Raw genomic sequence first — 25,293 nt, forward strand, 5'->3', positions numbered from 1 at the left:
GGGACTGTCTTGAAAACAGTAAATCTTCCTGTTGCTTAATCAGCTAGATAAGAGAGAGATTAAACCCGTCTTTGTGTTCTCTCACATGAGCCCTCAGTCTGTGACGGAGAGGAGGGGGGAAGAAAGGGAAAGACGAGTGACTGATTTGTTGAGGTGTGTGTGTGGGTGTGTGTGTGTGTGTGTGTGTGTGTGTGTGTGTGTGTGTGTGCGTGCGTGCGTGCGTGCGTGCGTGCGTGCGTGCGTGTGTAATGGTGGAAAATGACTCAAGTAAAAGTGAAAGTCACCCATTAAAATTGTTTTAAAAGTGTTTGGTTTTAAATATACTTAACTATCAAAAGTAAATGTAATTGCTAAAATATACTCAAGTATTAATTTTAAATAATTTCAAATTCCTTATATTAAGCAAACCAGACAGCACAATTTGGTTTTTTAATTTACAAATAGCCAGGGGCACACTCCAACACCATTTACATGATTTATTATTTTTACTTAATTAAGTACTTTACACCAGTGTGTGTGTGTGTGTGTGTGTGTGTGTGTGTGTGTGTATGTGTGTGTGTGTTCTAGGTGGTTATTCCAGCCCGGGACAGATGTTGCCGCCCCGAAAACACTTGTGCTCTTGTTGCCATGGTAATGACACTCCAGCTCTGAGGGCAATAAAATAGGCATGCCAGAGGTCGGAGGGCACTTCCGTGAGACTGTATGGAGCGCAGAGACTCAACACACACACACACACACACAGTGGGCACACGCAAACAGTCTGCTACTGCAGTTGACTGACTGATAGTCAGATTGAGACAGGTAGAGGGCTCTAACCACAAATCAGAGAGAAAGACAGAGAGATAACATGTTTTCCATGCCAATAAAGCCCTTGAATTGAGACAGAGATAGAGAGAATGAGAAAGAGAGGGAGGGGTAGGGAGGGAACAAAATAGAGCAAGCAAATGAGAGAGAGAAAGACTTACCAGGCTGACTACACCGCTCGCGTTAGAAATCTATATTATTCAATTATTGCACCCACACTGCTTGCGCGCGCCACCGAGCGTCTGCGTTGCCAAGGGCTAAAATAGAAGTCAGTTCTATTTCTGACACAGATCACACTGCAAGTCCTGCCTCTCCCATCTCCTCATTGGTTTATAGAAGCAGGTACCCACAAGCCATCTCCTCATTGGTTATACCCACGTGGGTGACTGAAGACGAACGAGGTCAGTGGTGGTAATGCATCTAATTTATGAAAGTTACCAATCGCAATATGAAGTCAAGAGAAGAAAAGGCCTGGACGGATGAGAGATGACTAGATTCAATTTGGTTGACCATTTTATGTGTGGATTAATTGGTGGAGTAGAGGACCTCGTGCATTTCAGGTAAAATACCTCAATGTTTATATTTGGTTTCTCAAATGATTGCCTCGCCTGGTTCACCAACTACTTCTCTGATAGAGTTCAGTGTGTCAAATCAGAGGGTCTGCTGTCCGGACCTCTGGCAGTCTCTATGGGGGTGCCACAGGGTTCAATTCTTGGACCGACTCTCTTCTCTGTATACATCAATGAGGTCGCTCTTGCTGCTGGTGAGTCTCTGATCCACCTCTACGCAGACGACACCATTCTGTATACTTCTGGCCCTTCTTTGGACACTATGTTAACAACCCTCCAGGCAAGCTTCAATGCCATACAACTCTCCTTCCGTGGCCTCCAATTGCTCTTAAATACAAGTAAAACTAAATGCATGCTCTTCAACCGATCGCTACCTGTACCTACCCGCCTGTCCAACATTACTACTCTGGACGGCTCTGACTTAGAATACGTGGACAACTACAAATACTTAGGTGTCTGGTTAGACTGTAAACTCTCCTTCCAGACCCATATCAAACATCTCCAATCCAAAGTTAAATCTAGAATTGGCTTCATATTTCGCAACAAAGCATCCTTCACTCATGCTGCCAAACATACCCTTGTAAAACTGACCATCCTACCAATCCTCGACTTTGGCGATGTCATTTACAAAATAGCCTCCAATACCCTACTCAACAAATTGGATGCAGTCTATCACAGTGCAATCCGTTTTGTCACCAAAGCCCCATATACTACCCACCATTGCGACCTGTACGCTCTCGTTGGCTGGCCCTCGCTTCATACTCGTCGCCAAACCCACTGGCTCCATGTCATCTACAAGACCCTGCTAGGTAAAATCCCCCCTTATCTCAGCTCGCTGGTCACCATTGCATCTCCCACCTGTAGCACACGCTCCAGCAGGTATATCTCTCTAGTCACCCCCAAAACCAATTCTTTCTTTGGCCGCCTCTCCTTCCAGTTCTCCTCTGCCAATGACTGGAACGAACTACAAAAATCTCTGAAACTGGAAACACTTATCTCCCTCACTAGCTTTAAGCACCAACTGTCAGAGCAGCTCACAGATTACTGCACCTGTACATAGCCCACCTATAATTTAGCCCAAACAACTACCTCTTTCCCTACTGTATTTAATTTATTTATTTATTTTGCTCCTTTGCACCCCATTATTTTTATTTCTACTTTGCACATTCTCCCATTGCAAATCTACCATTCCAGTGTTTTACTTGCTATATTGTATTTACTTTGCCACCATGGCCTTTTTGCCTTTACCTCCCTTATCTCACCTCATTTGTTCACATCGTATATAGACTTGTTTATACTGTATTATTGACTGTATGTTTGTTTTACTCCATGTGTAACTCTGTGTCGTATGTGTCAAACTGCTTTGCTTTATCTTGGCCAGGTCGCAGTTGTAAATGAGAACTTGTTCTCAACTTGCCTACCTGGTTAAATAAAGGTGAAATAAATAAAAAAAATAAAAAAATAAAAAAAAATATCCCAGGACGAATTAACTACCAACAACAAGCTAGCTAAATAGGACAAATTAGCTAGCAAGTGCAAGCTAGCTAACTAGCTAAATTGCCATAAATATTTACTCCTTTTTGGCCTGTCCAAAATAATTGGTTCAGAGTTTGTTTTGATATTTTAACCTCCGTGTCGTGATCACATTTGGTGTGGGGGGACAAAATACATTTATGCACGATGGCACACGCGCGCAGCCGGTTTGGGTTCCATGTTAACCACAACAGTAATAACAACTTAGACCCAGGGAACCAGAGCGACCCTTTAACAGTAAAAATAACAAACACCGGCAGAGAAAGGGAGTGAGATACCAAAGGAGTGTGTGTGAGAGAGAACGAGAGACTGAAAAGGAGGGGAGGTAGCTGCATTAAGTGTCTTGTGAAAGGGTGTGTGTGTGTATATATGTGTCAGTGCATATGCGTGTGCCTTACCTCTACTATCTCTGTGCAGGCGTGGGAGACCAGGTATTGTTCCCGGGGGTCGATGACAGCAACCTGGACTAGAGCATTGGGCTTCCTGTCTCTGCCAGAGCCAATCAGATCCCTGCACTCTGGAGAAGGGGAGGCCACACACATACACAGAGAGAGAGAGAGAAAGCATGGGGGAGGAGAGAGAAAGATGGAGCAGAGAGAGAGAGTTGATGAAAGGGGGAGGGCAGAGAGAGAGGACAGTCAGTATAGTACATTCCCTGAGTAAAACCCCAACATCAAACAACACAAGGTTGAATAGAAAGGACAAAAGGGAAAGGGAAAGGAGAGGAAGGAGGAGGGAAATCACCATGACCCCACCATTCCCAGGGCATGAGGTGAGAGTGGTGGAAGGATTTTTTAAAAACTATTTCTTAGGGAGGTATCCTCACTATACAGGAAATGGGAAGTCATATGTCCTTACTTCTGGAAAGCAGCTTGTCTCCTGAGACCCAGTCGTCAAACTAACATGGCTGCCAGTCAGAGTCTTCTCTCTTCCTTCTTCCCTCAGCTGAGTGAGTGTGCTGAGGACTGTCCGTTTTATTAGGATTTAATGTTTGTCAGTGAAACCCCTGGTTAGTCCCTAGTTCCTCCAGGCTTCCTGTTTGACAGGAAGACTGGGACGAGGGGAGGCGAGGGGATGGGGGGGCTAGGCCATCATAGGAAACCAACACTTCCTGTCCAGGAATGGTCCCTCCCTTTCTGTCTCAGTATGAGGCTGTGGTCACCAGTATTTAATGTAAAGTGATATTGGACGATACATGTAGATATTGAAGTAACCACAAAGAGCCATATGCTGTCACTGAATGGTTGAAAATCTGACTACAGTGCTCTAGGACTACTAGACAGGGTGTAATACAGTGCTCTAGGACTACTAGACAGGGTGGGATATCTGACTACAGTGCTCTAGGACTACTAGACAGGGTGGAATATCTGACTACAGTGCTCTAGGACTACTAGACAGGGTGGAATATCTGACTACAGTGCTCTAGGACTACTAGACAGGGTGGGATATCTGACTACAGTGCTCTAGGACTACTAGACAGGGTGTAATACAGTGCTCTAGGACTACTAGACAGGGTAGGATATCTGACTACAGTGCTCTAGGACTACTAGACAGGGTGGAATATCTGACTACAGTGCTCTAGGACTACTAGACAGGGTGGAATATCTGACTACAGTGCTCTAGGACTACTAGACAGGGTGGGATATCTGACTACAGTGCTCTAGGACTACTAGACAGGGTGGAATATCTGACTACAGTGCTCTAGGACTACTAGACAGGGTGTAATATCAGACTACAGTGCTCTAGGACTACTAGACAGGGTGGGATATCTGACTACAGTGCTCTAGGACTACTAGACAGGGTGGAATATCTGACTACAGTGCTCTAGGACTACTAGACAGGGTGTAATATCAGACTACAGTGCTCTAGGACTACTAGACAGGGTGGAATATCTGACTACAGTGCTCTAGGACTACTGGACAGGGTGTAATATCTGACTACAGTGCTCTAGGACTACTAGACAGGGTGTAATATCTGACTACAGTGCTCTAGGACTACTAGACAGGGTGTAATATCTGACTACCGTGCTCTAGGACTACTAGACAGGGTGGAATATCTGACTACAGTGCTCTAGGACTACTAGACAGGGTGTAATATCTGACTACAGTGCTCTAGGACTACTAGACAGGGTGTAATATCTGACTACAGTGCTCTAGGACTACTAGACAGGGTGGAATATCTGACTACAGTGCTCTAGGACTACTAGACAGGGTGGAATATCTGACTACAGTGCTCTAGGACTACTAGACAGGGTGGAATATCTGACTACAGTGCTCTAGGACTACTAGACAGGGTGGAATATCTGACTACAGTGCTCTAGGACTACTAGACAGGGTGGAATATCTGACTACAGTGCTCTATGACTACTAGACAGGGTGGAATATCTGACTACAGTGCTCTAGGACTACAGGGTGAGACATCTGAATCAGGACATTGGACCATGTCCAAATGGTGCACTTTATCCAACTAGCAACATTCTGGCAGACAAACAAGAATTGATCCGCTCTGCAAATGCGTTGTCACTATAGCACATTGTTTAGTGAAATCGTAACCCCGAGTAACATTACTCAATAGAACAAAAATCAATAAAAGCAGCAAAATATGACAGAAGGTTGTTCTTTTTCTGTGTAATTCCCCCTCGGAGGGTCGATTTTACAGAATAAGCAACTGTACGGGCACAGAAAATAAAAAGGCTACAACAAGGGAGAATTGAAGAAGAGTCAAGAGGAAGCTACAGGAGTTAATGGGCTAACTCTGTATGAATGGTGCTAAGGCATAAAACTGTCTTTGCTGTAAAGACCTTTGCTTCCTTGATGTACTGGAGTCTCAGTGAACTGGTCCATCTAGCATTCTCTGATCTTTGGAGGATGAGAGTGTGAGAGACACGGGGCTATGCACTGGGACACACACCAAGACAACGGGTTCACTCTGTAGAATGGAATCTCTTCCTTAGTTGAGTTATACCATACTGCAAGAAGTAGATGTACAGTTGAATGCAGGCAGAAACATGCACGGACACACACATATGCATACATGCAAGCACTTACGACTCACATATGCATGCATGCAAGGACGACACACACACACACACACACACACACACACACACGTTTGTTGGCCTTATGTAATTTGCTGCAAGTATCTTGTGTATTTCTACCTACATTAGAATTCTGATCGGCTTGTCAAGGTGAAAGTCGTCACCTTGACTGGTCTACGAACACAAACAAAGTCAAATTCAAGCGGTATTTGTCACCCAGTTTGTGTGTGCGAGAGGAAAGGGAAAACAGTGTTTTAGCATTTAGCCGAGCCTCTCTGCTGAGAAATGGGATGTCAGAACAACGTAACACTGTTCTGGTTGAAGCTTTCACACACGGTCAAGGTCAAATTCAAGGTCAAACATCAAAATGGTCTCATTAGAAAACAGCTAAAATAGTGACATTCAACGATTGTATATAGATAGATACACAGTTGAAGTCGGAAGTTTACATACACTTAGGTTGGAGTCATTAAAACTTGTTTTTCAACCACTCCACAAATTTCTTGTTAACAAACTATAGTTTTGACAAGTCGGTTAGGACATCTACTTTGTGCATGACAAGTAATTTTTCCAACAATTGTTTACAGGCAGATTATTTCACTTATAATTCACTGTATCACAATTCCAGTGGGTCAAACGTTTACATGCACTAAGTTGACTGAGCCTTTAAACAGCTTGGAAAGTTCCAGAAAATTATGTCATGGCTTTAGAAGCTTCTGATAGGCTAATTGACATAATTTTGAGTGAATTGGAAGGGTACCTGTGGATGTATTTCACAGCCTACCTTCAAACTCAGTGCCTCTTTGCTTGACATCATGGGAAAATGAAAAGAAATCAGCCAAGACCTGAGAAAAAAAATGGAGACCTCCACAAGTCTGGTTCATCCTTGGGAGCAATTTCCAAATGCCTGAAGGTACCACGTTCATCTGTACAAACAATAGTACACAAGTATAAACACCATGGGACCACGCAGCCGTCATACCGCTCAGGAAGGAGACGCATTCTGTCTCCTAGAGATGAACATACTTTGGTGTGAAAAGAGCCCAAACAATCCCAGAACAACAGCAAAGTACCTTGTGAAGATGCTGAAGGAAGGTACAAAAGCATCTATATCCACAGTAAAACGAGTTCTATATCGACATAACCTGAAAAGCCACTCAGCCAGGAAGAAGCCACTGCTCCAAAACCGCCATAAAACAAGCCAGACTACGATTTGCAACTGCACATTGGGACAAAGATCGTACTTTTTGGAGAAATGTCCTCTGGTCTGATGAAACAAAAATCCTTCGCTCTACTATTATTCTGACATTTCACATTCTTAAAATAAAGTGGTGATCCTAACTGACCTAAGACAGGGAATTTTTACTTGGATAACATGTCAGGAATTGTGAAAAACAGAGTTTAAATGTATTTCGCTAAGGTGTATGTAAACTTCCGACTTCAACTGTAGACATATATTTATATATTTATATATAAATATATATAAATAAAAGCCTAGGAAACACACACACACATATATATATATATATATATATATATATATACATACAGTGCCTTGCGAAAGTATTCGGCCCCCTTGAACTTTGCAACCTTTTGCCACATTTCAGGCTTCAAACATAAAGATATAAAACTGTTTTTTTTGTGAAGAATCAACAACAAGTGGGACACAATCATGAAGTGGAACGACATTTATTGGATATTTCAAACTTTTTTAACAAATCAAAAACTGAAAAATTGGGCGTGCAAAATTATTCAGCCCCCTTAAGTTAATACTTTGTAGCGCCACCTTTTGCTGCGATTACAGCTGTAAGTCGCTTGGGGTATGTCTCTATCAGTTTTGCACATCGAGAGACTGACATTTTTTCCCATTCCTCCTTGCAAAACAGCTCGAGCTCAGTGAGGTTGGATGGAGAGCATTTGTGAACAGCAGTTTTCAGTTCTTTCCACAGATTCTCGATTGGATTCAGGTCTGGACTTTGACTTGGCCATTCTAACACCTGGATATGTTTATTTTTGAACCATTCCATTGTAGATTTTGCTTTATGTTTTGGATCATTGTCTTGTTGGAAGACAAATCTCCGTCCCAGTCTCAGGTCTTTTGCAGACTCCATCAGGTTTTCTTCCAGAATGGTCCTGTATTTGGCTCCATCCATCTTCCCATCAATTTTAACCATCTTCCCTGTCCCTGCTGAAGAAAATCAGGCCCAAACCATGATGCTGCCACCACCATGTTTGACAGTGGGGATGGTGTGAGCTGTGTTGCTTTTACGCCAAACATAACGTTTTGCATTGTTGCCAAAAAGTTCAATTTTGGTTTCATCTGACCAGAGCACCTTCTTCCACATGTTTGGTGTGTCTCCCAGGTGGCTTGTGAAAAACTTTAAACGACACTTTTTATGGATATCTTTAAGAAATGGCTTTCTTCTTGCCACTCTTCCATAAAGGCCAGATTTGTGCAATATACAACTGATTGTTGTCCTATGGACAGAGTCTCCCACCTCAGCTGTAGATCTCTGCAGTTCATCCAGAGTGATCATGGGCCTCTTGGCTGCATCTCTGATCAGTCTTCTCCTTGTATGAGCTGAAAGTTTAGAGGGACGGCCAGGTCTTGGTAGATTTGCAGTGGTCTGATACTCCTTCCATTTCAATATTATCGCTTGCACAGTGCTCCTTGGGATGTTTAAAGCTTGGGAAATCTTTTTGTATCCAAATCCGGCTTTAAACTTCTTCACAACAGTATCTCGGACCTGCCTGGTGTGTTCCTTGTTCTTCATGATGCTCTCTGCGCTTTTAACGGACCTCTGAGACTATCACAGTGCAGGTGCATTTATACGGAGACTTGATTACACACAGGTGGATTGTATTTATCATCATTAGTCATTTAGGTCAACATTGGATCATTCAGAGATCCTCACTGAACTTCTGGAGAGAGTTTGCTGCACTGAAAGTAAAGGGGCTGAATAATTTTGCACGCCCAATTTTTCAGTTTCTGATTTGTTAAAAAAGTTTGAAATATCCAATAAATGTCGTTCCACTTCATGATTGTGTCCCACTTGTTGTTGATTCTTCACAAAAAAATACAGTTTTATATCTTTATGTTTGAAGCCTGAAATGTGGCAAAAGGTCGCAAAGTTCAAGGGGGCCGAATACTTTCGCAAGGCACTGTATATATATACTGCTCAAAAAAATAAAGGGAACACTAAAATAACACATCCTAGATCTGAATGAATGAAATATTCTTATTAAATATTTTTTTCTTTACATAGTTGAATGTGCTGACAACAAAATCTCCTCCCAGACCTGGACTAAAGCATCCGCCAACTCCTGGACAGTCTGTGGTGCAACGTGGCGTTGGTGGATGGAGCGAGACATGACGTCCCAGATGTGCTTTAGTCCAGGTCTGGGAGGAGATCCCTCAGGAGACCATCCGCCACCTCATCAGGAGCATGCCCAGGCGTTGTAGGGAGGTCATACAGGCACGTAGAGGCCACACACACTCCTGAGCCTCATTTTGACTTGTTTTAAGGACATTACATCAAAGTTGGATCAGCCTGTAGTGTGGTTTTCCACTTTAATTTTGAGTGTGACTCCAAATCCAGACCTCCATGGGTTGATACATTTGATTTCCATTGATAATTTTTGTGTGATTTTGTTGTCAGCACATTTAACTATGTAAAGAAAAAAGTATTTAGTAAGAATATTTCATTCATTCATATCTAAGATGTGTTATTTTAGTGTTCCCTTTATTTTTTTGAGCAGTATATTGCTCAATTTAAAATATATATATATATATATATATATATATATATATATATATATATTTATTCAACGGCAAAAGAAAAACAATTGAAATTGATAAAACTAAACAGATTGGTTTGATGCAGATTGTAAAATTATAAGCAAAAAACTTAGAACACTATCCAACCAAAAACACAGAGACACAAATAATGGTGAATTACGCCTTCATTACTGTGAGATTTTAAAACTCTATAAAAGTACACTCAGAACCAAAAAAGCACAGCACAACAGCAAGCAGCTGACACTAATTGAGGAGTCCATAAACACAAACAACTTCTGGCAAAATTGGAAAAAAATTAAATAAATCTAAACAAGAGGAATTAGCGATACAGAATGGTGACATATGGACAACCCATTTTAAAACACTCTACAACACCGTTCAAATTGACACAAACGCAGAACAACGCCAAATTCATGAGAAGTTGAATGGATTAGAAAAAGCTATGAAGGACAATCAAAATCCATTGGTCTCCCCAATTACTGACCAGGAGCTCTATAAGAAACTAAACTATTACTGACCAGGAGCTCTATAAGAAACTAAACTATTACTGACCAGGAGCTCTATAAGAAACTTCAGGCTCCACCTGATGGCATCCTAAATGAGATGCTCAAACTCACTAGTGCAAAATTTCAATTGGCTATATTAAAAGTGTTTAATTTGATCTTGAGTGTAGGTTATTTCCCTGACATCTGGAATCAAGGACTCATAACCCCAATCCTTATGAACAGAGACAAATTTGACCCTAACAATTACAGAGGCATTTGTGTGAACAGTAACCTGGGGAAGGTTTTCTGTAGTATTATAAATGTAAGAGTTCTAAACTACCTTAATAAGCACAAGGTCTTGAGGAAAAGCCTAATTGGATTTATACCAAAACATTGCACAACTGATCATATTTACACCCTACACACTCTGATAAACATGTCCACCAAAATATACGCTTGCTTTATCGACTTCCAAAAAGCATTTGATTCTATTTGGCATACAGGACTGTTCTACAAAGTTATTGAAAGTGGTGTAGGGGGTAAAACATATGACATAATTAAATCAATATATACAGGCAATAAGTGCAGCATTAAAATTGTCAAGAAAAGAACAGAATTTTTTAACCAGGGGCAGGGCCTTCAACATGGTTGCTATCTGAGCCCTGCACTCCATATTTACATCAACAAATTGGCCACTATTCTAGAAAAATCCTCAGCCCTTGGTGTTAGTCTCCACAATTCAGAGTTTAAATGCCTACTCTTCGCAGATGACCTACAGCAGAGCCTGGACCTGCTAGAGCAGTACTGTCAGACCTGGGGTCTGGCAGTAAACCCCAAAAAGACTAAAATAATGATTTTCCAGAGAAGATCCAGATCTCAGGGAATTAGAACAAAGTTCTCAATTGGTACAAAATATATAGAGTACTGCACACACTACAATTACTTAGGTTTAAAAATAAGCTCAACTGGACACCTTAATGAGGCGGTGAATGAACTGAGAGAGAAAGCATGCAGGGCATTCTACACCATTAAAAAACTAATTCAAATTGAAATACCTATTAAAATTTGGCTAAAACTAATTGAATGTATCAATGAACCAATTGCACTTCATGGCAGTGAGGTGTGGGGTCCACTTGCAAAACAAAATTTCATAAAATGGGACAAACACCCCATTGAAACCCTGCTTGCAGAGTTCTGTAAGATTATCCTACATGTCCAGAGGAAAACTATAAACAATGCATGCAGGGAAGAATTAGGCCAATATCAACTACGGTAATAATAGTAATTTGGGCGGCAGGGTAGGTTAGAGCGTTGGACTAGTAACCGAAAGGTTGGAAGTTCATATCCCCGAGCTGACAAGGCACAAATCTGTCGTTCTGCCCCTGAACAGGCAGTTAACCCACTGTTCCAAGGCCGTCATTGAAAATAAGAATTTGTTCTTAACTGACTTGCCTAGTTACATAAAGGTAAAAAATCAAATAAAAAAAACTCAAAAAAGAGTAATTAAGCTTTGGAAACATGTAAAATACAGTGACCCCCATATCATTACCAAGCCCTGCAATGCCAAGAGCTGAGAAAAGAAAAGAGTCCCCTCCTCCAGCTGGTCCTGGGTCTGAGTTCACTAACCTGTTCTACTAACACACTGAAGCCTCAGTCCCCTCATCCAGCTGGTCCTGAGTTCACTAACCTGTTCTAATAACACACTGAAGCCTCAGTCCCCTCATCCAGCTGGTCCTGGGGATGAGTTCACTAACCTGTTCTACTAACACACTGAAGCCTCAGTCCCCTCATCCAGCTGGTCCTGAGTTCACTAACCTGTTCTAATAACACACTGAAGCCTCAGTCCCCTCATCCAGCTGGTCCTGGGGCTGAGTTCACAAACCTGTTCTACTAACACACTGAAGCCTCAGGACCAGAACATCCAATCAATCAGAATAAAACAAATTACAACACAGTCAAAACAAAACTACATTGCTTATTGGGAAACAAGCACAAGCACAAAGCAAAATGCAGTGCTATCTGGCCCTAAATCGACAGTACTGATCAAAACCTTATAGAAACATTGACTATGTACAGGCTCAGTGAGTAAATGTATGTAAATAGCAGCCAGTACCAGCTATTTTCCTACCTACAGCATTAGAATGCTGATTGACTTGTCAAGGTGAGAGTAGTCACCTTGACTTGTTTACAAACTCAAACCAACACAAACAAAGTCAAGATTCAAGCGGTTTTGTCATAAATAAAACAGTGTTTTAGCATTTAGCCAAGCCGCTCTGCTGAGAAATGGGATGTCAGAGCAATGTAGCGCGGTTCTGGTTGAAGCATTCACATTGTTGGAAGTGCAACACATCGTTTAATTAACACACGGTCAAATTCAAAGTGAAATATCAACAGGGTCTCATTTAGGGATGCACGATATATCGGTATCGGCCAATATTAGCTAAAAATGCCAACATCGGTATCGGCCCGATGTCTAGTTTAACGCCGATGTGCAAAACCGATGTCAAAGCTGATGTGCACACGTACAGTATATAACGTAGGTACATGACGTAATGACGCCACGTAAAACACAGCATTCCTAACCTAGCCCACAATGTCTGCTGTGTGGATCGAGCAGTCAAAAAGTCAAGCAGTCATTTGAAAGAGTAAGAACATTTCAGCGAGACAACTCAAAAGGCGAAATCCATTAAACGCCAAGATAATGGAATTCATTGCCCTTGACAATCAACCGTTCTCTGTCGTTGGCTATCGCGATTAGTTGAGCACCGGTACACACTACCAAGTGCGCTATTTTTCAGATGTTGCCTTACAGCAACATTATAGTGTTCAATACACATAGGTTGACAAATGTGGCTCAATTCACAGTTGTTTCAGAGTCCCACAATAAGAGCTCCGACGTTAATGTTCTCTGGGTGTCACTGAGTAGACTGATACCCCACGTCCTCGCAATGCTAGCTGGGTTCGAGTCCAGCCGGCCGCGACTGGGAGACCCATGGGGCGGTGCACAATTGGCCCAGTGTCGTCCGGGTGAGGGAAGAGTTTTGCCGGCATGGATGTTTTTGTCCCATCGCGCACTAGCGACTCCTGTGGCGGGCCAGGTGCAGTACACGCTGACACGGTTGCCAGGTGTACGGTGTTTCCCCCGACACATTGGTGGGCATTGTGTCAAGAGGCAGTGCGGCTTGGCTAGGTTGTGTTTCGAAGGATGCACGGCCTTCGCCTCTCCCGAGTCTGTTCAGTAGTTGCAGAGATGAGACAAGACTGTAACTACCAATTGGGAAAACACAAAATTGGGGAGAAAAAAGGGGTAGAAAAAAAGAATATGATTTATCATTCAATCGATCACCCCATTCAAACCGTGTGACATCAGAAATAAGCCTAAATCACACAATTTAATTCCATTTCCTCTTTAGGTTGTTGGTGTCTCTTTGCCCAGTCAGTGAAATGGACACAAATATTTCCTGAATGCTTTTTATTAGATCAAAAGAGTGGATGGAATAGCAGAATAGCAGCCTGCTGTATGGAACTTACTAACAACACTCTAGGTACCATGATACTCTCAAAGAGCTTCTTCTTTATGACACAAATGGTGTCCAAATGGAGGGAGAGACAGAGAGCGAGAAAAATAGAGACAGACAGGAGAGAGCGAGAGAGAGGGCGAACAGGTCGAGTGCGAGAGAGTAGAGAGAGAGACAGAGAGAGAGACAGAGAGAGAGAGAGGTAAGGAAAGGTACGGAGAGTTAGAGAGAGATAACGGGAATAGAGGAATAGAAGGAGAAAATAATTGAGTGAAGTGATAGAAGGCAAGAAAGAGAGGGAGTGGGTGAGTCATGAAAACACTAAGAGGAGGTCTGACCACCCCAGATGTAATGCACCCCGTTAGGCTAATTGGCTGGCTCGATCTGGATTAAAGTCCTTCAGCATTAAAGCAAATTACTTTCTGCTCCGGTGCAATGGCCACAATCATCGCTAATTTATCATCCTAAAATAGCCAAGACTCTTATCTGAAAATATGGTGTTTTTCTGTGACTCCCTGGGGTTTGGGGTGAGTAAATTGTATGGTTGTAAACTGAAATAATAACTTAGCTTTTAGTCGGATCATTATTTGAATGATGAACAACCTTTCAAATTTACTGTCAACAGCGTTATTATTTTAAATGATGATTTTGACCTTTGGCAGACAGACAGACAGACAAGTGTAATGATAACAGTTGATTTTTACATTCCATTATGAGTATCCTCCTCTACTACAACACTGACAGTGGCATGTAGACAGACAGACACAACAACACAGCAGTCATGGGGCACTACGAAGTGACGTAAAGGAGCCAGTTAAATAGATGGATTGAACCACAGTTTGAGACAGGGCCGTGTAACTAACAGTCCTTGTGGATCCGTAGTGACATAGTGACTGTCGTTGAGGTAACAGACAGTGTGACATATGGTATGGAGTGACAGGGACAACACATCCTCTTAGTAATGTTGTCACCAGACTGGAGCAGACAGTCAACGTTCCGGTATTGGATTCCCCTGGGCTAATACATTTCCTTCATCACCGTGGGCTAGAAACAGCGTGAGGTGTGAGTGTGTGTGTGTGTATATGCGTGCTTGCAAGCAAGTGTGTGTGTCAGTACACGTGTGTGTCAGCCCACAAAAAAAAAACATCATAGATTAGCCTTTCGACCTTGGTTGCTCCAGGAGGCCACAAAGCATCTGCCATCAGGGTTAGTTTCTAAAACACAATATGCAAACTACTGTTCCAGAATGTGTATCCATCTAAAATCAGAGCCTCCACCATGTCTAACCTGTTGTCATGGAGGAAAGGCTGCAGCGCCAGGCAGAACAAAACAACACAGCCAACTATGATGCGGTGCCATCTCTCTGGTGCTGTTCCATCGGATGGATTCTATATCGTGACGTTCCCCTGTTCTTCCACCAACAACCCAGATCTTAATATTAGATACAGTGCCTTGCGAAAGTATTCGGCCCCCTTGAACTTTGCGACCTTTTGCCACATTTCTGGCTTCAAACATAAAGATATAAAACTGTATTTTTTTGTGAAGAATCAACAACAAGTGGGACACAATCATGAAGTGGAACGACATTTATTGGATATTTCAAACTTTTTTAACAAATCAAAAACTGAAAAATTGGGCGTGCAAAATTATTCAGCCCCCTTAAGTTAATACTTTGTAGCGCCACCTTTTGCTGCGATTACAGCTGTAAGTCGCTTGGGGTATGTCTCTATCAGTTTTGCACATTGAGAGACTGACATTTTTTCCCATTCCTCCTTGCAAAACAGCTCGAGCTCAGTGAGGTTGGATGGAGAGCATTTGTGAACAGCAGTTTTCAGTTCTTTCCACAGATTCTCGATTGGATTCAGGTCTGGACTGGACACCTGGATATGTTTATTTTTGAACCATTCCATTGTAGATTTTGCTTTATGTTTTGGATCATTGTCTTGTTGGAAGACAAATCTCCGTCCCAGTCTCAGGTCTTTTGCAGACTCCATCAGGTTTTCTTCCAGAATGGTCCTGTATTTGGCTCCATCCATCTTCCCATCAATTTTAACCATCTTTCCTGTCCCTGCTGAAGAAAAGCAGGCCCAAACCATGATGCTGCCACCACCATGTTTGACAGTGGGGATGGTGTGTTCATTTGTGTTGCTTTTACACCAAACATAACGTTTTGCATTGTTGCCAAAAAGTTCAATTTTGGTTTCATCTGACCAGAGCACCTTCTTCCACATGTTTGGTGTGTCTCCCAGGTGGCTTGTGGCAAACTTTAAACTACACTTTTTATGGATATCTTTAAGAAATGGCTTTCTTCTTGCCACTCTTCCATAAAGGCCAGATTTGTGCAATATACGACTGATTGTTGTCCTATGGACAGAGTCTCCCACCTCAGCTGTAGATCTCTGCAGTTCATCCAGAGTGATCATGGGCATCTTGGCTGCATCTCTGATCAGTCTTCTCCTTGTATGAGCTGAAAGTTTAGAGGGACGGCCAGGTCTTGGTAGATTTGCAGTGGTCTGATACTCCTTCCATTTCAATATTATCGCTTGCACAGTGCTCCTTGGGATGTTTAAAGCTTGGGAAATCTTTTTGTATCCAAATCCGGCTTTAAACTTCTTCACAACAGTATCTCGGACCTGCCTGGTGTGTTCCTTGTTCTTCATGATGCTCTCTGCGCTTTTAACGGACCTCTGAGACTATCACAGTGCAGGTGCATTTATACGGAGACTTGATTACACACAGGTGGATTGTATTTATCATCATTAGTCATTTAGGTCAACATTGGATCATTCAGAGATCCTCATTGAACTTCTGGAGAGAGTTTGCTGCACTGAAAGTAAAGGGGCTGAATAATTTTGCACGCCCAATTTTTCAGTTTTTGATTTGTTAAAAAAGTTTGAAATATCCAATAAATGTCGTTCCACTTCATGATTGTGTCCCACTTGTTGTTGATTCTTCACAACAAAATGCAGTTTTATATCTTTATGTTTGAAGCCTGAAATGTGGCAAAAGGTTGCAAAGTTCAAGGGGGCCGAATACTTTCGCAAGGCACTGTATGTTGGAGTTGCATTAAAGTGCTGGAGCCACACAGGGCTGAAGCCGCGTTAGAACGGAGGAGGCAGAAGAACAGACATGTGCGCAGTCGCGCACAGAAACACACACACACACTTCTATTTTCCCAGGGGCCATAGAAGATCCACTCCCTCTGTTCCTCAGCTTTACCCTACGTTTCATCATTTCTCTCTCTCTCTTTTTCTCTTGCTTCCTCTCTCTTGCTCCATGTCTCTCTCTTGCTCCATCTCTCCCACAAATATAGCAGCACATCCGAATGTCAAAGACTCCAGCCACCCAAGTCATAGACTGTTCTCTCTGCCACCGCACGGCAAGTGGTACCGGAGCGCCAAGTCTAGAGTCCAAGAGGCTTCTAAACAGCTTCTACCCCCAAGCCATAAGACTCCTGAACATCTAATTTAAATGGCTACCCAGACTATTTGAACCCCCCCCCCTTCTCTCTTTTACACCGCTGCTATTTTCCGTTGTTATCATCTATGCATAGTCACTTTAATAACTCTACCACCATGTACATATTACCTCAACTAGCCGGTGCCCCCGCACATTGACTCTGTACCGGTACCCCCCTGTATACAGTCTCACTATTGTTATTTTACTGCTGCTCTTTAATTACTTGTTACTTTTAACTCTTATCCGTATTTGTTTTTAAACTGCATTGTTGAATTGGGGCTCGTAAGTAAGCATTTCACTGTAAGGTCTACACCTATTGTATTGTGACTAATACAGTTTGATTTGAAGTGTGGTATAGATCTGGGGGGTTGCTGTGTTTGATCCTCTCCAGTTCCAAGGCTCAGAGGATCTCTGACAGGTCCTGGGATCTCACCTAATATCACACTCTACTGAGGATTGACATGTGACAGTGGACATCTCTAACCGCATCGCTTCACAGAGTGATAGGACCAAAGCCACAGGCATTAAACTCAACTACTGACTTTATGAGGTCCGTAACATTTTAGATGTTCGAGAGGGAGAGATGGGAAGAAAGATGGAAAGGGAGAGAGATTGAGAGAGAGAGATGGAGAGAAAAAGAGGGAGATATGGAGCGAAAGAGACAAAGAAACAAAAGAGAGAGGGAAAGAAAGAAAGAGCAAGAGGAAAAATGTGAATACATTGACACTTTTCAAGACGAATTCACAGGGAATTTGTATAAAAACATTGCCTCTGTGACCTTACAGGGAATCTAAATTCCATTAGAAGGGCAAATGGGGAGAGAAAGGGAGAGAGAGAGTGGGGGTTGCTATGGGAGACAAATACACCACTCTCCAGATGAGGATTATTAATCACGATAATTATATCAGCGCTTCAATTAATTTGACAACATTATTTGCATCTGCCGCAGCCATTTTCACACCTGTTCAGTGTTCACCATCAGGTCTGTGGAAAATATAATGCCTGTTATATTACTACAATGGCAATTCATGTTGTAGAGAGAGTCTATACATCTGACATGTCAATTAAACAGAGAAAATGACAACCATATGATGTTAGACTAGTGAAAGATGTCGAATTAATGGACAGATGTTGATTCTGTGAAGTCAAAATACCAAATAAAGAACACACCATAAAGTGAGGAGCTGACTAGCGAATGATAATCTATACCAGGGGTCTCCAACAGGTTGACCGCTAGCTAGTAGGTCACAGCCCAACTATGAGTAGCTCGGCAAACAATTCCCGAAAGTATACGCAATTTTTCATGTGTTCCATTGCAAACGGTCATAAACAAAACTCACAAGTATGCGACACCGCAAGCTCCCAGCTACTAACTAATCAACGCAGCTTATTCCACCCATGGTTAGCCACTATTGGCTTAAAAAGCCAATCCTAACACAACATCTGCCAATTCATTTCCAGCAATATTGCCCCTGTCTGTCTGTGTGCCGTGCGCGTTTGTCTATCACTCCACTTGATGTGATAACCATCTTGTGAGTTGACAGAAATACTTTCCCCAAAACCCTTATCCATGAAATGTTAACTGCAAAGGCGGCTTACCTGGCAAAAGTATACCATAAGTGAGTATATAATTTGTATCTATTATTTATTATTTGGAAACTTTGCCATGAAATGAACAGCAGCAGTAAAGAAACATCGCATTAAGCTCGATCGACACGTTCCTGTGCAATTAAAGGGACAGATGCGCAATTAAAGGGGAATTTCACTCAACAATCTATTTATTAGCTTTCTTCCAAACCTACATTTGTTTTGTCTTTTGCTGATATTTAGCAATTGACATGGACTCATAACATCCAATTTCGTTGTTTATCTATGAACAATTGTTCAGTGACCCCCCTTATATGGCCCCCCTTAGAGTTGTAATGAACCATTATAATACTAGATATATTGACAGAAAACTACTTTCTCTTGTACACAAAGGACCCGGGAAGAAAAGAATGTGCTTATCTGAAAGCTAGAAAAAAAATGAGTAGCTCGCAACGTTTCATTTTTTTTAAAGTAGCTCTCATGCTAGAAAAGGATAGAGGATAGATCAATACAAATTATAAATAAAGTGGCACACATGTCTCACCTGGCTTTGGACTTAAATCGATGCTGATTGAGTGTCTTAACAGAAGAAAAGGCTCCAGTAAATCTTTGAAGTGTGTTTGTACCATGTCAGATTGACATACAGTAACAGATGTTGACTGTTTGCATCCATGCTGAAGATGGTTTGCCTTCAAATTGGTGGTTCTTTTTCTGGGAAACAAATTGGCCACTTCCCTTCCTTTATCCTGTATCCATGCTGAGTTGAAATGATGATTGGGCCTTTGTTAAAGGAGCTACAGTACAGGGAGTTACACAACGGTTGCCTGGTGACCCAAACTGCTCTATGTTCGCTACATACTTCAGTCTGAGACTGCCATCATTGAAGTCATTTGTGGGGATGTCAAAATGCAGAAATTGTAGAAAACAAAGTCTTCAGTGATTGGATAATCTCTAACCAATCAAAGTATCAAAGCCCACATTTGTTCTGGCTCTGGCACAAGCCATGGGTTTCTGGACCAGTCAGAGCGGTTAGAATGTGTTTACGTTCTAGAAATCGTCGGGCAGGTACTCCGATACAGACTTATTGCGGAGATGAAATGAACGCCGGTGGGCTTGGCGTAGCATTTGGCCGGAGCAACTGCATCCAAATATACTATGGGGCTCCACTCTTTTGAAACGTTGAATGTGTGTATCCGTTGTTCCAACATCCAGGGTACATCCAAAATGGCACCCTATTCCCTATATAGCAAACAAAGTAGAGCACTGTGTAGGGAATAGGAAGCCGTTTTCTAAGATCTAGCCAAGGTCATTTCCAAAATAGAGGCTACCTTCAACTTGTTAGAAGTGTGTTTCTCTCAGAACATTACTAGACAGAAGTAGATGAAGTGATCTACTGTACTGTAGTTAAAATGGCCTCCTGCACCTCGCTTACACTAATTATAATATGGACATGATCATCAAACACTAGTGATCAGAGTAAAGCTTGATCCACATTTGCAAAGTTAAAAATAAAAACTTAAAAAGCACAGTAAGGGGTTTTGAAATGCCCCCTCTGTGTGTGTGAAGTGGTTATTTCCCCTCTGTGTATAGCTCAGAGGTAACACACAGGTTACCTGAATGAGAAATGAAGGACACGACACTGGCGTTTCAAACATTGTTTTCCGACGTTGGCATTATCAAACGACAGCCGCACCTAATTTGTGTGCCGAGCGACAGCTAATGAGGGAAGCCGATTATTCTAGCTTTAATTGGTAGTTGACAGAGTGTGTTGGGAAGGTTTTGAAACCTCCCTTCAACCCACCCCCTTACCTCTCCTCCTCTCCTCCACTCCCCTGGGGTCTGAGTCTCATCTTAGCTGGGTGGACTGCCCGTGGACCCTGCCTAAACCCCAGAACACGGTACCCAGAGGAGGAGCTGCCAAGCTGGGCATCCTGACGCAGCGGCAGCCCCTCTCCACGGAGACTTCCCCCTGGAGGCCACTGAGAGAGAGGCTTCCTGTTGTGGCACAGGGCCATTGGGAATTCTGATGTTCGGAGGCTACAGGCTTCAACCAATCAGACACTGACCAGGAGGGTGTTTTATGCAGAATCATCCCACTGTTTAGACCTCTAAAGAGAAAATTGTCCTTCCACACACCATGACTGCCTGAGAGACTGTAGCGGTCAAACAAAGTCCACAGGGAGATTAGGCACGGTGACTACAACCAATCAGGCTACAGTACAACTAAAGGCCATGGTGTCCGTATGCAGATTCATACTATGAATGTCTATGTAGGTCTTAGTTCCACAATGCCTGTAGTGTTTAGGTCAAACAAAGTCCATGGAATAGAGACAAACAATTATAACGATAATACATAATGTGAACTCAGTCCACCTCAATGTGTTGACAGTACTGTTCAGACCTGCTGTAGGTATGAGGTTGATATACATGCATCACTTCAAGCTGAATGTGTGGTCGAATGAATTAATAAAAAGCCTAATGCGTGATTAGTTTGGAGTGCAGAGCCGGGCACACCGTTTGACACCGAATCATTCCTCCACAGTTACTAGGCAACAAGTGGAAATAATGCTAATGGTTCTGCGGCTGATGAATCCGAGGCGTGCTGAAGCGTTTTGGGTAACTGAGAGGGACTACTTTTTAGCATTCTAAATTCTCCCCTTAGTGACCTCGCTCCCGAGTAGCAGCTATATTTGTACAAAGATCGTTATGAGGTTAAATATTAGGTTATTGTAAATCTCTTAAGACTCTTCCCTTTTGCATTCAAAGTATGCAGAGTCCCTAATTAATTGTGCTAAAATAACTAATAGCATAGTTGGTAGCCTTTTTTTGTTGATATCTGTGGTTGGATATTGAAAGGATATCCTCCCACCTTGGTCATTACTTTGAAAACATCATATGCATAGTACTACAAAAGAGGCGATTACGAGTGATGACTATGTTGTTATCTAAAACGTAGATCGCATACAAACTTCAGCACACATGTGGACATGGCTGATGTGTCAAGTGTAAAAAACACGAGCTTTCGCTTGGAGAACACCCTCTAGGAAAAGAGGCTAACATAGGGCAGTGCACGTTAGAATCTACCCTGCGCAGATCCATCAGAATATACACTGAGTGTACAAAGCATTAGGAACACCTGCTCTTTCCATGACATAGAATCCAGGTGAAAGCTATGATCCCTTATTGATGTCACTTGTTAAATCCACCACCTGTAGATGAATGGGAGGATACAGGTCAAAGGAGGATTTTTAAAGGCTTGAGACAATTGAGATCTGGATGGTGTGCCATTCAGAGGGTGACGACAACAGATTTACCTGCCTTTGAAAGGGGTATGGTAGTTGGTGCCAGGCGCACCAGTTTGAGTGTGTCAAGAACTGCAACGCTGCTGGGTTTTTCATGTTTAACTGTTTCCCAATGGTATCAAGAATGGTCCACCACCTAAAGGACATCCAGTAAACTTGACACAAATGTGGGAAGCATTGGAGTCAACCTGGTACAGAATCACTGTGGAACGCTTTCAACACCTTGTAGAGTCCATGCCCTGACGAATTGAGGCTGTTCTGAGGGCAAAGGGGGGGTCCTTAATGTCTTCGACACTCACTGTATATCATCCTACGAGGGAAGGCAGCGCTAAATGAGCAACGTCATAGGGCATAGATGATGTGGAAAGAATGTGGCAGGCACCTCTTTCACTCAGTTCCCTCTTTCTTTCACCTCTATCTGTCTCCTAAGAGAGTCCTTGATCACAGATGCACAGCGTATTCTCTCGGCTCGTCCCCACCTATCCCCTTACGATCCTGAGCTGTACATCAACTGTCTTCACTCATTTCCTTTACAGAAGACGAGCATGTCAGCTAGTCAGAAACCTTCTCTTCGTAAGGTTAAAGTGAGAAGACATTCCAGCCGGGTGGAGTAGAACGCACAAAGAGCGATTTATTCGGACCGTTTTCTCTAAATCACCCACTCTGATGGTAATTGATAATAAGGGCCAGAAATAAATAATTTTGGCTGGAATCATTGTTTTATTTGTCACGGGTGATTAGCTTGCTGTGATACGAGACCTGCTGAACCATCGACATCATTGCCAAGCCGTTGATTTTTTATTAGCCGAGACCGAACCTAGAATCATCTCATCCCGTTATGATATGTACTCAACGCTTACTGGCAAAGCTTTATTCAGCCAAACTGCCCTTCAGCTCAATGGCTTGCCCTTAAAGGTGCAGTCTGGGGTCTGTGAACCTCTCTCTCACTGTCAGTCCTTGGATCTAGAGGGATGGCTATGAATTTGAGAGGGATTACATTTTCCTAACCACTTCACTCAGCTGTGTACTAAAACAAGTGACAGGGTGGCTGTTTTTGTTATTATCATTTTATGCTCCAGGAATATACTGTAGCTTGAACCCCAGGTAGGCGAAGAGCCCTCAGCTTTCAAGGATTACCAAGAAACCCCTTTTCTTTGCGGTTTTCAATGGATGTATTCCTGGTATTTCTGACAATATCGTTTCATGTATCAATCAAGCGAGAGAGAAATGGAAGGCATGAATAAAAGAACTGCCAGCCTCTATCAATAAAAACACATGTACCTCAAGCTAAGAGCTTCCAGATAATCATGTTTTCCCGAAGCAACAAAAGCCCTTTCAGTCAAAATGGTGAATGGTAATTGAATAAAATACACATGTAATTTAAGGACGAGGTAGACAAAACTGGTATTTACAGTATGATGGATCAAAGGAAGAAGATGGGGGGGGGGGGGGGGGGCGTCTTGCTGACATAGTAGGCCGACATACACACACACAGAGAGAGAGAGTGATATGCACCCGCTTGCATGCGCGCACACACACAACACACAACCACTGCAATTATACAAACATGTCACCCTTTCCTCTGCAGCTGTCCAGCAGATTGACTCCATTGTTCCAGAACATTTACATTAGAACAGAAGCCATTTCACAACCTCTGGAGAAGCATTGCATCACTACACGAAGACTCACAGTGCATATTCATTCAGCTCTACTCCAGTCAATTCTATTGTCACTTAAATTAAATGTGTTATGCAGTACAATGGTTAACAGGCCAAGACAACCATATATTTGTTTGTACACTGTGTGTGTGTGTGTGTGTGTGTGTGTGTGTGTGTGTGTGTGTGTGTGTGTGTGTGTGTGTGTGCATGCGAGTCTATTAGTGTGCGCACACACACACACACACACACACACACACACACACACACACACACACACACACACACACACACACACACACACACACACACGGTCCTTAACTGCAGATAATCTGTCTAGAAATGAAACCGAGCTGGGAGTCCCTGTATGTGTGCACCAGCACTCAAATTGCAATCTGACTGGCCAGCTGCTCTCCTGCTGCACGTTGCTGGTCTGCTCAGCAGGCATTGTGGGTAGACAGAAATGTCCAGAGTGTTGAAAGGAAAACATGTCCATATGTTGTTATTTTAACTCTACAACAGTGATGCGTATTAATATGGTGTTTTATTATCTCTATAACAGATGAAATTGATGAAAACAATATCTTTGTGATGAGCAGAGACACATTTTCATTTAAATTATGACTTGACTGAGTTACAGAGTTACACACTCAGACCCAATAACTAGGGCCAGGAGTTGTTCTGGACAACTGACCTGACCAGGAAAAACTCTGGACCCCAGTTTTACCTGGTTATATCACCTGGTCAGGAAAATACACTGGCTTTACTGATAACACATTTTCCAATGCCTGGGGGGTGGTCAAGATGAAAGATTATGGCTCACCTCTCCCCCCCACCTCCCAAGCCAATGAACCTCTTCCCCCTACTCAGAGCACTGCAGCTAAGATTCACATAACCCACCCTGTCAGACATCGACACAGTGAAACTTGTCATGGGCAACAATGCATCGACCAAAAATAGAACTCTCCCATTGCAGAAGTATAAAATATACATGAAACCATCTCTAACAGTTGAAAAGGAAGAAGTACCAGAACCACTCTACTGTAAGACCGTCAGGAAGAAGAACCAGAACCACTCTACTGTAAGACAGTCAGGAAGAAGAACCAGAACCACTCTACTGTAAGACAGTCAGGAAGAAGAACCAGAACCACTCTACTGTAAGACCGTCAGGAAGAAGAACCAGAACCCCTCTACTGTAAGACAGTCAGGAAGAACCAGAACCCCTCTACTGTAAGACAGTCAGGAAGAAGAACCAGAACCACTCTACTGTAAGACAGTCAGGAAGAACCAGAACCCCTCTACTGTAAGACAGTCAGGAAGAAGAACCAGAACCACTCTACTGTAAGACAGTCAGGAAGAAGAACCAGAACCCCTCTACTGTAAGACAGTCAGGAAGAACCAGAACCCCTCTACTGTAAGACAGTCAGGAAGAAGAACCAGAACCACTCTACTGTAAGACAGTCAGGAAGAACCAGAACCCCTCTACTGTGAGACCGTCAGGAAGAAGAACCAGAACCACTCTACTGTGAGACAGTCAGGAAGAAG

General features: G+C 42.6%; 1 protein-coding gene across 8 annotated transcripts in view; it reads right to left on the minus strand.

Annotated features, from left to right (window-relative positions):
• The window catches only part of LOC110498640 (type II inositol 3,4-bisphosphate 4-phosphatase), a 355,960-nt gene that overhangs the window by 183,674 nt on the left and 146,993 nt on the right, over window positions 1-25,293 (minus strand). For 6 of the 8 annotated variants that reach the window (XR_005037659.1, XM_036954244.1, XM_036954242.1 and 3 more), the window contains one exon: window positions 3,305-3,423. Coding sequence is in view for 5 of the 8 variants with exons in the window: in XM_036954244.1 (XP_036810139.1) it covers window positions 3,305-3,423 (119 nt within the window). In the remaining 3 variants the exon portion in view is untranslated. Of the gene's footprint in view, window positions 64-3,304; window positions 3,424-3,764; window positions 3,867-25,293 lie in introns of those variants that run through there. The other 2 variants (XM_036954249.1, XM_036954246.1) reach the window with 2 other exon arrangements.

The sequence above is a fragment of the Oncorhynchus mykiss genome, chromosome 19 (genome assembly GCF_013265735.2).
Source record: "Oncorhynchus mykiss isolate Arlee chromosome 19, USDA_OmykA_1.1, whole genome shotgun sequence".
Lineage (NCBI taxonomy): Eukaryota > Metazoa > Chordata > Actinopteri > Salmoniformes > Salmonidae > Oncorhynchus > Oncorhynchus mykiss.